Source organism: Pagrus pagrus (genome assembly GCF_965226575.1).
Source record: "Pagrus pagrus genome assembly, chromosome: 14".
Taxonomy (NCBI): Eukaryota; Metazoa; Chordata; class Actinopteri; order Spariformes; family Sparidae; genus Pagrus; species Pagrus pagrus.
In genome coordinates this window covers 27049663-27063925 of record NC_140198.1, presented here as the reverse complement: position 1 = coordinate 27063925, position 14263 = coordinate 27049663, and the positions used below count along the sequence as shown (strand labels likewise).

Here is a 14263-nt window from a genome sequence, read left to right as displayed (position 1 = left end):
TGTGTTAGCGAAACTGTTCCTGAAACTCATCATTTACACTCCCTATCATTTTGGTTGTTGTGACATTGGAAAGAGAAACCGCCTGACAGCCGACTGCTCAGACACCGGCGACACACTGCTACTCCTTTCCTCAATTACATGTTTGTCTTCCAGGAATGCCAATGAAAAGCTCACACTGCAATACATACCTGTCGTAGTGAAGAAATGATATTTTCACTTCCATGATGAAAGGTCTACTTTTGTGCCGTTGGTATTTTTTCTATTTCACAGCAGACAAAGGAAGCATCCCATTTAATCACATAATGACGCAAATACACTATGAAAATGATATCATGCCCATGCAGCTTGGTGTTAAATGATGAGTTTGTCAGCTTCCAAACTACACTGCTCTGTTTGCTGAGGGGGTGTCTGCATTGAATAATCAGTAAATTACTGCTGCATTATAATACTCCTGGAATCTATTTTCTAGTGTGTGTGATATTTAGAGCTTAATCAACTGATGTTCCTTTTCACTGCATGTTTTAGGTATTCAAGAGCGTTTTGTACTAAATTAAAGATCCCTTGTATTAATGGAAGCTTTATCTTTGTAGTAATGGAAGCTCTACCAGAAGAGCTAAAGAAAGACTGGAGTGCAGTTGTGGAATATCAAAAACCTCCTCCAAGTAGTTTCCAGAGGTACTTTAATGCTAATTGACTATCCCCTATTCCTAGTTTGCCAGAACGCACCAGTATTATTGGGGCTAGACTCTCTCTCTCTCTCTCCCTCTCCCCTCTCTCTCTCTCTCACACACACACACACACACACACACACACAGACATATATGCATGCAAAGATGGGATGAAATGGCATACTTACTGGATGGGCCGACTGTGATGGAGTGATGTAGAAATGGGTGTAAAAGAAAAGAAGAAAAGAACGATGAATGAGAATGAGATGATGAGCTCATGATGGACAGTGATACTGGATGAAAACATTTGAACTAAACAGATTTTAACTTTGGAGCAGCACAGCCACTCAGGTCTATTCAAAATTAATGACATCATGAATTAACCAAACGCGAATGAAGTGAAGGGAAAACGGCTGCTTTTCAAATGAAGTGGTCCCAGAAGAACGGAACAGCAGAGGAGCTGGAGGAGGAATGGTGAACTGAATGTGAACATACAGGTGAAGATAAGTTGTTCTGTTCTGATTGATCTGTAGCTTTGTACAATATATGGTCATTTTCGTTTGTGTGTGTGTGTGTTTAGGTTCCTATTATCCCTAATACTGCAGCTGCATGCATGCATGCAACCCTTAATCAATCTCTATTTGCTGAACATCTGCCGCTGGGAATGAAAAATTAAGACATTCTGCTGCAAAATTTGAATAGCAAGTGCTATTATTATATGTGCAAGAGTGTGAATTTGAGTGTTTTGTCTTGCACCAACAAATACTCTGTGTCTGTTTGTTATTGCATGCATGTGCGTTTAGTATGTGAGCATATGTGTGTTGACATATGTCAGAAGTGTCGGTACAGACTGGAGGGCGCGCTCACAGAATCAACTGTTACAGAGTTAAACTCTAAATATTCTCTTTTATCATCACAAATGACAGATTTCTCATCCGAGTGCCTCTCTTCAAGAGACTGACTTTATTCTAATGCAATTTCAACACTTTTTGATCTCTCTCTCCAGAGGGATGACGAGACGAGGCTTGAAAGGAACTTAAAATCCATTTTTCACTTTCTCTCTCTTATAGTTTCAGTTAACAGCATGTTACCAATGGCATAATATGGAGTTATAATCAGCCACAATGTCTGTCTGTCTATCTGCTTATTCACAACTTCTTCTGACTTCTTATGGGCATTATCTCTTTGTTTGAGATGATGAAAACATTCAACATGTTTTTGTAGAGAAAACTGAGTTGACTGTGAATCTTTCACAAAAGTAACCAAATTGAATTCGTCAAAAGAAAAACAACTGAATGACAGAGCCCGCTAGTAGGTGGTTGGTTCTGTAATGCATAATAGCAAAACTGTCCATCTGTGCAAATAATTTAGTCATGTATTCAGTGTTGAAAAATCCAATTTTCTGCCAGTGTAGAATTGCCTCCAGTGAAGTTAAACTAATTTAACTATTTATTGAATTAAAGCAGCATAAGATGTTTTTAGTTGGTGGCAGATTTCTGTCTTTATATTATTGGGGAAATTACACTTTCTTTGAGAAATCAACAACACATTTGAAATAAGTAACAAACACACATTATCTGGTTTTCCACATTATTCGTGCTTCATTTTAAATGTAATGATTGCAACAATTGTTTTTTGTGATTTACACATTTTGCAAATCAAAATTCACTTGAATTCACTCTGAACACATTATACACTATGACTGTGCAGCCAGCTGGCACTGCCAGTAACTATAGCGCAAGTCTCAGTTACTTAAGCAGCAAACTGAAATGAAGCTGGAAATTGCAGGGATGGAATCTGACTAAAATACTACTGATGCATGTGACTACAGTGTTTTTTTGTGTGATTGATTGACGAAGAGTAGCCTATGTCTCACCGTGCACTTGCAGGGTACCCGATGCTTCGGCTTTGCCCACGCTGTTCTCTGACACGCAGGTGTAAGTGCCCTCGTCCTCACCTCGCACCTGGGTCAGGCGCAGGCTGTTGTCACTGCGGATCTCAAATCTGGAGAAACATCAACACACAAGATTTAGCACGAAATGCAATGCATCACTTCTCTCCAGCTGTCTGTGAATTTGCAAATTGCAAAGTTACCTAGTTTATTAAACCTTTGTAAATTGCAACTGAGTGTCAGACAATGTAGAACAAGGCTGTTTTCCTTAACATCTGAAAAGTTTATGTAATGCAGGTGGCAATATGAGATTTCGTTGTGATTTGTGTCTCTGATTATTGTCTGTATGTCAACAGATGTGAAGAGAAAACTACAAGGTATTCTTAAAGGGAAAGTGTCTACAATCAAGTTTTTGAACAAGCAGCTAATGTGTGTACCACGCGTCATTATGCATGTGGAGACGGAGTGAGTTGTCCTGTAATGCTTTAGGCAACGGACAAAACAAATCCATCAGAGTCTCTCTGTGTAGATCTCAATCCTGCTGACAACAAGGGAGCATTTAACTTTATTTCCCTTGAGGGATCGTTATAGTTTCATCCAGTCGAATAACCAAAGTGTTTGAGAGAGTGAGTGTGGGAGTATATACAGTATACTGTAGCTGGCATATTCAAAATAGTGGCACATCTTTCAGTCTTTTCGCATTTGCCTATCTTAGCACTGAATAAAGCTTAATTGGGAAAGCATACATGCAGGCATTTGTTCTGTAATTTGAAGCTGTTAGGATAGCCACACTTCTTGTTTCCAGAAATGTAATGTGTTGCTTAGTAACAGTGGTTTGATGATCCTGCACTTCTAACAGTATGGCGCTTCTGTCGTACCTGCCCCGGGGCAACTCTCCCTCCTCTCTCCGCCAGCGGACAGTCGGAGTTGGGTCTCCATGCACCTCGCAGAAGAAGTCCACCGTATCGTCTGCCAACACCACCTGGTTCACCGGCTGTTTGGTGAACACTGGCCTCTCTGGAATTAGACAGAATAGAGGGAGGATTAAAAATGCTCGTGCTGCTACTTTCTAATTGCAGAGAGAGACTATTCACATTTGTCAGAAGAGTGGACTAATTTGGGATAGCTCATCCAACTACAGACTTGTACAATTAGCAAATGTATCGACTAGTCACTCAAAAGAAAATTCATCAAGAACAGTTTTGTTAATTGATTGATCGTTTTAGTCATTTTTCAATCAAAATGGTCAAATTAAATGTGAGGATTTGCTGCTTTTCTGTGTCAAATATGTCAGTAAATCTCAGTCTCTGGACAAAAGAAGCAATCTGAAAACGTTTCTTTGGGCTCTGGGAAAGTCTGAGCCTTTTTTTTGTGCAATTTTGGCATTTTATAGACCAAATTAATTGATTACATCAAAATAACTGGCAGATTTCATGATAATAAAATAATCATTAGTTACATCCCTAATTAAGAATATATAAATATAAAATCCTATATTTAGTGTTTCCGATATATCTTCCACTGATCTAAAATCCCACTTAAACTTGCTAAGATCAGGCTTTTGTGTGCAATGGGAATGTGTAAACTCTGCATTTACACCCGGGTCAATTGACTCTGCAGTAGATATGGGTAATATGCGTCTATTATCATTTCTTCTGTTACAACAAGACGTCAGTGACGTACAAAGTAACATTTCAGATAAAAATTTAAAGTGTTACGCCTGCGGGAAGTTGGAACGGGGTCAACAGGTGATTTTTAGCGGATGTATCAGTGTTTAAAAAAACCTGTGCAGACCCGCTAATTTTGGTGGAAAAGCGGTATAACCAAAGTCTACCTCTAAATGATAAGTATAAAGACCAAAGGCAACCAGAGGGAAAAGCAAGCAATGAGATAGAAGAAGAAAACAAAGACACAAGTAAGAGGAGGAGGAGTAAGAGGAGCAGGAGGTGAAGGGTTGGGTGGGTTAAGCGTGTGGAAAGCTGTGTGGGAAAGCTGATGGCCACTGCATTGCACCAGAGCTCACTTTGAGGTGAATATTTGATCCAAGCCTCAACTGAGCCTGAGAGATTTCTTATCAAGATTTACCAAGATTAAAAAAAAGGTCCAGCATCAATACCCAAACTCATGATGATGAATCTTTACGAACATATTGTTTCTAATTCATCAGAAATAGGATTCAACTGAACTACAAACAGTTACTACCGAGGACATTAATGTGAAAACTAAAACCAGGTCACCACAACTGAACCTGTTAATATTCACAAATAAGAAGGAAGATTTTGCATAATCATTAATAGAGTTACAGGCCTGATACAGGTGAATAACAACATCAAGTTACACTTATGAAAGAATGACAAGAGAGATAAATATGCACTGTAAGCTCTTATCAAGATCTGCTATGGTGATAGCAGAGAAATTAGTGCAGATGTGTACTGACTATAATCATGCAAATTTCACAGATGGCAGTAATATTAGATATAAGATATCAGTGATGGGATGTGTATTTTCAGGAAGCATAAATTGCTAAATTAAGTGTTACAAACTGGGTTAAGGTTTAATGTTGCACTACAATGCGCAGAAGGAGCAGCATCTGGGTCGTGGTGGTATTGAGGAGGGGGTGGGGTGCTGAAAAGAAAATATCAATCTTCTATGTGTTTCCTGGGATCAATACACACTTTGAGAACGCTTAGGCTGCTGCTCTGCTGAGAGCAAAGCAAAGAATCAGAGAGAAGGAAAGACGGAGAGAGGTCAGGAGAGCAAAAGCAGAGGGCAGCTGGAAGGGAAACATTCATCTTCTCCAGCATCAGCAGAGAAATGAAAGCAACCAAAGAGAAAATAAATCAGTTTACTATATAACCTCAACCAAGATTATTTGAAGATACAGATCTTTGCATCTGATATAATTTTTTCACAATTAAATAATAACCATGCTTGCATAGGGATTCATAATATGGTAATTAATCAGATTTCTGTAACTCCTGTGTGATTAATTTCCCAGGCAGTATTTTCAAGTTGACCACTTTTTAATGAGATGCAGTAGTAATGACTCACCAAACACCACAAGTTCAGCAGGATCACTGTCCTTCTCTCCAACCATGTTGGTTCCAACACACACATACATGCCAGCATCACTTTTCCTGGTGTTGGAAATCATCAGCTTGCCTCCTCGGATCTGAAAATGAAAGGAAAAGGGAGGAGAAGAGGGGAAGGAAGGGAGGAAGAGGCACAGAGGGAATTGAAAAGGTTAGTGTAGGAGGAGGATGAGGAGAATGGTGAGAAAGATGAGGAGGAGCAGGGGGAGTAGAGGTGGTGGTGGAGGAGGGGGAAAGAAAAAAGACAAATGGAAAATGGTTGGAAACAGGATATTGAGGCATGTTCGTCAAGAGGGCAGCCACTCCATCATTTTCAGTGTGTCACAACATATGGCTCCTCTGCTAGTTCTTATACTGTTTGACAATGGGTCTAGCTCCAGGCCAATCACCATAGAAACATCTTCCATTGCTGAGTCAGTAGCTGCATTGATTGACGCTGGTAAATAGTGAGAGCACACATGCATGCTTTCAAACAGTAGGTTAACATGCCTGGTTTTACTGTGTTCTGAAGTTTGGGTGTCCACTCATTTCTCGAAGGTGGTGTTCTGGTGAACTTTCCAATTATCAACAATGATAGAACTGGATTGTTTCTTAATCAGGGGTTTATCATCAATAATTAAAATTCCAAGTTATTGATCGGTCAGTGGATGACAAAAAAAGAAAGAATGGCAGATCACTTGAAAAATGAAGCAGATTAGCTTGTGTGAATCCCAAAAAGCATGACACTAATAGTTTGCAAATAATGTATTATTTATACAAACAAAAAACTGCAAAATGGAAGATCAGCAGTTAATTTGTTTCAAATTCAAAATCACTTTTGTAAAGTTTCATTCAACATTTTGGCTAAGCAAGGTCCGTCTTGCAAAAAAAGCAAGAAAAAATGTCTATAGAAAAGAAGCAGCCAACTCACAGTGATCCTCTCATCTCGGTCATTGACACGGATGTTGTTTCTCTTCCAAGAGATGGTGGGTTCCGGATGGCCTCTGGGGGGGATGCACTCCATGACAGCCGGCTCACCTGCTGCTACCACCACATCACTAGGTGTTTGACGGAAGTCATCTCTCAGAACTGCGGAAAAGAGGGAAGGTGGAGAGGCATTGTAAGATGACTGTGTAAACTTCTTTGTTGATGATCCTATATTTTATCTGTCGGTGCATGTAAGATGTTCTGCTAACTTTCTGCTGACATTTAGCCTGCTGATGGTACTCTCATCTTATTCTGAATATAGGATGCCTGTTCACTTTGAACTGACATTTGGCCTTAAAAAACAAACAATATGAATGACAAACAGGTGAAAAAAACAGGTGTACATACGTCCCTATGGTCTTCATTGACTCAGTGTCGTGTGCAGAATAACATCACATCAATAATGAATGATCTTGTAGCCAACACACACACAGTAGGTGAATTATTCAATCTTACCCACACACATTCACACACACACCACACACACACACACACACACACACACACACACACACACACACACACACACACACACACACACACACACACACACACACACACTCCCATGGCAAACCCATAATTACAATGAACATGTGGTCAAGATAAGAAGTCACCAATCAAACAAGTACATAAGGTAAATCAACAATATCAACTGCAGGAAGTCACTCTGACTAAATCTAGTTGATTCTTTTTTCTTTCCTGGAGTCTATTCATAAAACATTAGAGATTTGTCTTCGAGTCAGCCTCTTTTACTCACACATTCATCCCTCTGCAGTCAACCTACATTAGCTGTTACCTGAAGGCACAGAGCTGCTTCTTTCTCATTTCAGTCTCTAGAGCTCTGTGACCTCTCAGATTACAGGTGTAGAGGATGGTTTTGTAGTCTGGGATGATGTACTGTCAACACCGGTCTACCAGGATGAGGCCACAGCCAAGCAGGCCTACAGGCTACAAGTCTCCCTCAGCCAACAGGGAAATAAACGAGTTAAACCAATGACATGGCGCACCTCACTGGCTTGAATGTCCCTCGCTTATCTGATAGATGGATCCTCACAAAAATTGCTTTTCACATTAAAATCTCTCCTATTCTCTCTCCATTTCTGAACAAACTTTCTAAGTTGAGCAGCAACTAAACTATCTCTCAAAATAAAAATTCTCTTCCCTAAAAATATTCTGCAAAGCTATCTTTGAAGCTATAAGTAGATGTAAGATTTTGAAGGACATCAAGGAGTTGGTGGATAATTAATTGATGCAAGAAGATACTGTAGCATGGCAGATTTGCATATATTATGGCAATCTCATTGATGATATCAATGAATCATATCGATATCATGACATTCCGCTAGTCTGCAGGGCTGTCGAGCCTGTCATAAAGATGAGCAGGGAGAAATCAGTTACTTCACCTTAAAAATTACAAGTCATGTTAGGAACGGGTGTCCTAATTTACACTCTTCACAGACTTTGGAACATCACTACTACTTGTGATGTTTGGGGAAACATTAACATTAAGTTGTGACATAATGTGTATATGTGTAAAGCTTGACTTATCCCAGCAAACACATTTAACATTGTTTCCAACCTTTTAGGTTAAATTGAAATGTGTTATCAGGAGCAACATTTACATAATCAAGACTATGGGTGGAAATTCCCTTATTATGTAAGTACAGATTTTACTGTGAATGAGCTGCTTTTCCAAGCACTTGTATACTTTTACTAAGTAAATCTACTTTTACTACTGAACGAATAAGATGTTAACACAAGTAAACACAAATTACAGCCTATATTTTGAGGTTATGGTCCAATCATGGTGCTTTATTACCCCTACTGAGGAGGTTGTGTTTTTTAGCCATGTCCATGTGTTTGTTTGTTGGTTGGTTTGTCAGAAGGATAACTACTTAACAGATTGCCATGACACTTGGATGGAGAATGGGTCTTGGCCCAGAATAGACCCCAATAACTTTTGGTGAGGATCCAGCTAAAGGGACAGATTCAGGATTTGTTTTTTACTTTCTTTAACATTACATGACAGGACGTTTTTCAACAGTTTTGTTGTATTTATGAGTGATGCAGATCCAAATAAAAATCCGGATCTAGCAGAGTTATATATGTTTTATTTGTTATTGGATTAGGCTTGATTATATTCAGGGGGACCAACGGGTCTTGTCGGAGTTATACACTCCACTGAGTGCCATTCTAGTTAGTCATGTGTTTGATTCAGTATGTTTTCCTTTTGAAGTGTGTCTTCAGTGTCATTAAAAAGTGCTCTGTTTACATTTGCCCTGTGACTCAATAGGACACATAACCGTTTTCATAGCTCAGTAAGACATACTGCCATGCTCACTCACTTGTTATGCGAAGCCTTGAGGACTATATAAGCAAACAGAGCAGAATATATGGTTTGTTATTCAAGTGGAATATGAAAGTATAAAATGTATGGATGCCCGGAGCCATCTTCCATTGGAATCAGTGGCTAAGAAGAAATATTTACCTCTGCCCATCCACATGATTTAATGTTCATGTAAAGCAGCACCATGCATGTGTTATTGTTTGCCTGTAAATGTCTCCTCCAGGCTTTGTGTCCACAAAATCAATACTGATAGATCATGGAATGTGTACATTACACAGATGTTCATTTTGTATATATTCTATTCATGCGTATATGTCTTTATGAGGTGTGTGCAGGCGTGAGTCCACATTTGTTAGAAACAGCACCAATGTCGCTGTAATGTCACAGGCCAGCAGGGAAGGGTCATTGCCTCATCTGATTAATGACACACCTCCCCTAATGACAGCACTGACAGGCCAACAAAGCCCCAGGACATTACTGTTATCATCACCATCCATATATCTGTGTCCATCCATCCATCCTTCCATATGAACTCGCTTACACTCAGAATTCTCACATTTCCTTATCTGAAATACCTGGGTTTGTGTGGAAAATGCATTGTATCTCAATGTCAGACTGAACGCCGTGAAGGCTCATTTCTCTTGTTGTCAAGATAGCGTGGCGTCCTCGTTGAATGAGGGTGGGTGTGTATGTGAGGAGATAAATCAGCCTGTTTTGTTTGTAATCAAGGTCATGAGAGACGGGCACATCAGTGTTTAAGGAGAAAGGAGGATATTTTTCATTTCCTCATTAGCTAACAGAGCCTGCGTTTGCCTTTACCCTGATAATATACAGGTCTCCACAATTCATTGTGGGCTCCTGAACCGCTAAATTTCTGTATTTTTTATCTGTCTCTTCAAGGGATCAAATTGCCACTTATGGCTTTAGTCAGACCCATATCCTGATGGCCAATTACTTAGCAACAGAGCATTTGGGGCACTCCAAATCCCATTGGCCCCTCCAATCCTGGAATGATATTCCAAACCACACCCCTGACCTTATCTATACTTGTCTCCACATTTCTCCCAATCACTATTCACAGCAGATTACAAAACCCTGACTAAATTGTTCAGGAACCTGTCCCATCACGTAAAGCGAGGAGGGAAATAGGACAGTCCGCTTCACCCCAGGTATGAATTACCATGCTGTGGGGTTAAAGGACTGCTGCGATGACCTGTCACACACCATTTTGAGATCAAGACTCCAGGGGCCCCTGATCTTTCCTATTCTGCCTTCCACACTCTGCGGATTTCAGTAGAAAGAGGGTGTCTAGAAGTTTATTAGGCACTGGCAATTACCCATGAGGCCCTTTGGGGCCCATATTAAGTGGGTGCACTTTGACCCTTTCTTTAAACCCCTTCAACAAAGCCAGAGTAATCCCCACCACTGGGCCTGAGCGGTGGGCTTTAATCAGAGCACAGACCACAGTGACACACACAGGCTACAAGATAAGGACCACAAGCACATATATTTGAAATATAGATGTCTGATTGGAGCTGAAACCCTGAAGACTGGCAGTGAAATATATATATATATATATATATACATATATATATATGAATCACCTCCTCTGATATGTGCAACTACTGTACATGTTTGGAATTCCCTAAACTACACACACACAAAAAAATACACAGACGTGTTTATAAATCATAACTAAGTCACAAAAATAAACTTGTCATGGTGGAGTGTTATAGATGTTTAAGGAGCCTCAAAGCCTGAGGAAAGAATCTGATCTGTAGTGTGGTGGTACAGCAGCGGATACTTCTGTATCTTTTGCCAGAAGGCAGCAGGGCGAACAGACCGTGGCTGAGGTGGGTTTTGTCCTTCAGTATCTTTTGGGCTCTGTGCAGACACAAAGGATACTAAAAGACATTCCCTAACACTGACATTTCTAAACATTTCTAGTGTTCACTGCTGTACCACCAGACTATGGAGAAGCCTCTTTCATCAGGTTGTGAGACTAAACTCATCCTCAACACTCCACCGTAAAAAAATGTTTTCTGGTGTAGCATAAAGGGACTACAACTTGCATTTTGCTGTACAAACCTGTGTTTGAAAAATGACGATTAAATGAACCTTTGAACCTTTGATATACCATGAGAGAGATCTCTGAGGATCTTAGTCTCACTCAGAGTCTCTGTCAGATTGTTGTCAGTCTGTATCTTTACACACTGACAAACACATTAATCACACGAAAACAAATGACGCCCATCTGCACACAGCATTTATCAGCTTGTGACGTACATTGATGGATGTGCGAATTACAAATTACACTTAATCATTACAAAAATTAAAAACCACCAGAGAAGCTTATCTATTCTGTGCCCAACAAAGTGTGTTATTGTATGGAGGTAATATTTATCCGTGAGCACTAGACTTCTGTGATTTACCACATGTGCAAAGTATCAGGACCCTGCTGTATATCAGGGCATCATTTGAGCATTTAATTGGACATAAAAAACACCTTTGGGGCGAGCTCAGGCTCACTTTTAATTAAATGGCTTTATCGCTGTCATTAATGTTCCAAGGACTGCGTGTGTGTGACAGCACCCCCTCTAAAATAAATATTCAGATGGCAAAGAGAGAATGACGGATGGTCCCTTGGCTCGCAGAGCGAAGAGGAGGGAGGGAGGGGAATCAAGAAAAGCATCCTCAGGTTCAAGCTCTGTTGTTGGGGATTGAGCTGGCCATCCGTCCATCTCTCAGCTTAAATCTTGTCGTGCCATAAAGCAATCTGCAGTGGTGTGAACGCACAGAAAAATGAGATGATTTTGCTCTGTCGCCCGAGTACGTACATCACTCTTATCCCTCCATCAAAACTGCTTAGATGCTCAGGTTAGCATCTTCTCTGTTCTCTCTATAGGTGTAGCCTGTTCCCCAAGGCAATATCTGTCCAGGCCCCTGGGCCCAACAGGGGCCCCCATCAGAAGCCATCTTCCATCAGCCACTCTCATTATCCAGAGTGGACCCCCTCCGATCCCTATCAACCATTACACCATGATGAAACGGCCCGTACAGGATATTGGGGTGTGTGTGTGTGTGTGTGTGTGTGTGTGTGTGTTTTCAGTGGTGATGGGAGGGTTTGCAGAGGATGAGGGGGAGGTGGTGGGGGTCTCACAGTTGGGGACAGATGTCCATGCTGCTTCTAAGCAACTAGCGCCTCCCTACCCCACCTAATACAAACACAGACACTTGTGTAGATACACTGCACAGCAGCTGTAGCAGCAAATACACCAAAACACTGTCTGCATCCAATATGACCAGCTCAGTCCAATATACAGGCTGACTGGAGATTGGAACTCCCCTGTGGTGCACCAACACACACACACACACACGCACACACAAACATATGTACACACACTGTCAAGAAGCCCTTACCAAATCTCGATCAACCATTTCTGACAGCTGACCTGAAATGTCCCCCATTTTAAAAACGACTTGGTTTAAAGAGTAATTCCACTTTTCTCATGCTGCTGTCATTTTGCTCTTACTTTCTGGCCTGAGAGTATTTTATGGCCTTGAGTAAATGGCATAACATGGTTTGGTTCTCTGGAAATGCTCATATGGCCAAGAGCGAAATTGAGCCGGCGCTAAAGCTAAATGAATGGGAATCACTGCAACAGGGCATTTCAATTACTCCCTCCATGAGTCCAGCAGGGTCACCTTCTCGGCCCGATCGTTACCGCCTGCCCTGCACTCACTTCAAGCACACAATCACACACACATGACCTGTTCATCAATGTCCGATGCATTTTTCCCCTCAAATTCACTCCCTCCATTTTCTTTTGTCCCTCAGCGTGTTGGATGACGAAGCCATTTAGGCCACCGTCGCTGCTGCTTAGTCCTGTCAGCTGAGTCCATTTAGCAGCTGCAACAGCTGCGACCCCACCCTCCCAATCCTCACCACCCTCACCCAGAGACCTCCTACCCAACCTAGGCTGATGGTTGAAAAGCAGCTGGTCCTGCTAGCCATGATGACAAGAGCATGAAAAATGATTCCCATGCATAGCTGTAAAACAATAGACCCTGACAGGTTGAGGTGAATGTTTTAGGAAATGTTCTTTTTGTTCTATTAGTAAAGAGATGATACATTAAAATGAAATTGAACAAACAAATCAAAGTGTGTTAGTGCACCAGAGTGTTCCTGACCAGCAATCTCTGTAGTACAAATTAGCATTACCTGATAATCTTGGCATTCTTTATAGCAAAACTCAGGAAAACTAATTATCAGCTGGGCACTGGGCTCAGATAACACTGTAATGAAATCCACAAGTCACTTTGATGCATTACAGGAAGATCAGAGGCTTGTTATTAGTATAGATAATCACTGTCACTACATGTAAAATGTTGCCCAAAATTGAATTAAGCTATAAAATATGGGAAACCACCATCACCCACCCACCCCCTTAGTGCTGCTCAGAAAAAAATAAACGAGGTTATCTGTCAAGGTGCAACATTTCACGGCTTTTTAAGCGCTCATAAATGCCCCTCCACAGTGTCTTGTCACACCCAGACGTGTTGGATGGGGGTTGGGGTTAGGGTGGGTGAGGAGCGGGTGGGGAGGGAGGTGTGTGTGTGTGTGTGTGTGTGTGTGTGTGTGTGTGTGTGTGGGTGGGGGTCTAATACTTGGCAGCGGTGCAGTCTGCAGCCAATATGACCGTGGGCCCCACATGCAGCAGTGGGACAGCACAGGAGGCACTCATTATCAGCCACACAGAGACAGGCGAGGTAAGGGGTGCTCAAGGGGAGGGGCTGTTCTGTGTGTGTGTGTGTCTGTGTGTGTGTTTTTATGTGCCTGCGCATGTGAGTGTGTTGTAATGAAGCACATGGCCAATAACATGAGGTCGAGGATGATCGGGCCAACTTGTGGGCACCCTGTTAGCACGGAGCTGCAATCATGTGACAACAATATTACATGTTTAAGCTGGTTCATGCTTCACGTGGCAGGGCATGCGACACAGTACATGTGGTTAAAATATGTAACCCCTGCACAAATTACATGGAGGTAGGCAGTCGCAAAGGGTTGTGCACTAATGTATATGTTATATGAACAGGTATATGAGCAGAGATGCCACCGTGCTGCCTCCAACAAGTAGGAGGAAACTGGACACTGTGACACTGAAGTGCTGTGGGACTTTTCCGTACACCTGCTGATACAGCTTGCATTTTCATTACAACAGGGCTACGTGCTTTGACTGATGGCGCACTTGTCTTGAGTAGTGGTCAAGGGAGCGGCCGAAAATACTCTTCCTCCCCC

At 41.4% G+C, this 14263-nt stretch overlaps 1 protein-coding gene across 2 annotated transcripts in view; it reads right to left on the bottom strand.

Annotated features, from left to right (window-relative positions):
* The window catches only part of robo3 (roundabout, axon guidance receptor, homolog 3), a 93767-nt gene that overhangs the window by 46322 nt on the left and 33182 nt on the right, over positions 1 to 14263 (bottom strand). For both annotated transcript variants that reach the window (XM_084373784.1, XM_084373785.1), the window contains exons 3-6: positions 6562 to 6719; positions 5611 to 5731; positions 3438 to 3576; positions 2545 to 2672 (exon numbers count right to left, since the gene is read on the bottom strand). In XM_084373784.1, coding sequence (XP_084229910.1) covers positions 2545 to 2672; positions 3438 to 3576; positions 5611 to 5731; positions 6562 to 6719 — 546 coding nt within the window. The remainder of the gene's footprint in view (positions 1 to 2544; positions 2673 to 3437; positions 3577 to 5610; positions 5732 to 6561; positions 6720 to 14263) is intronic.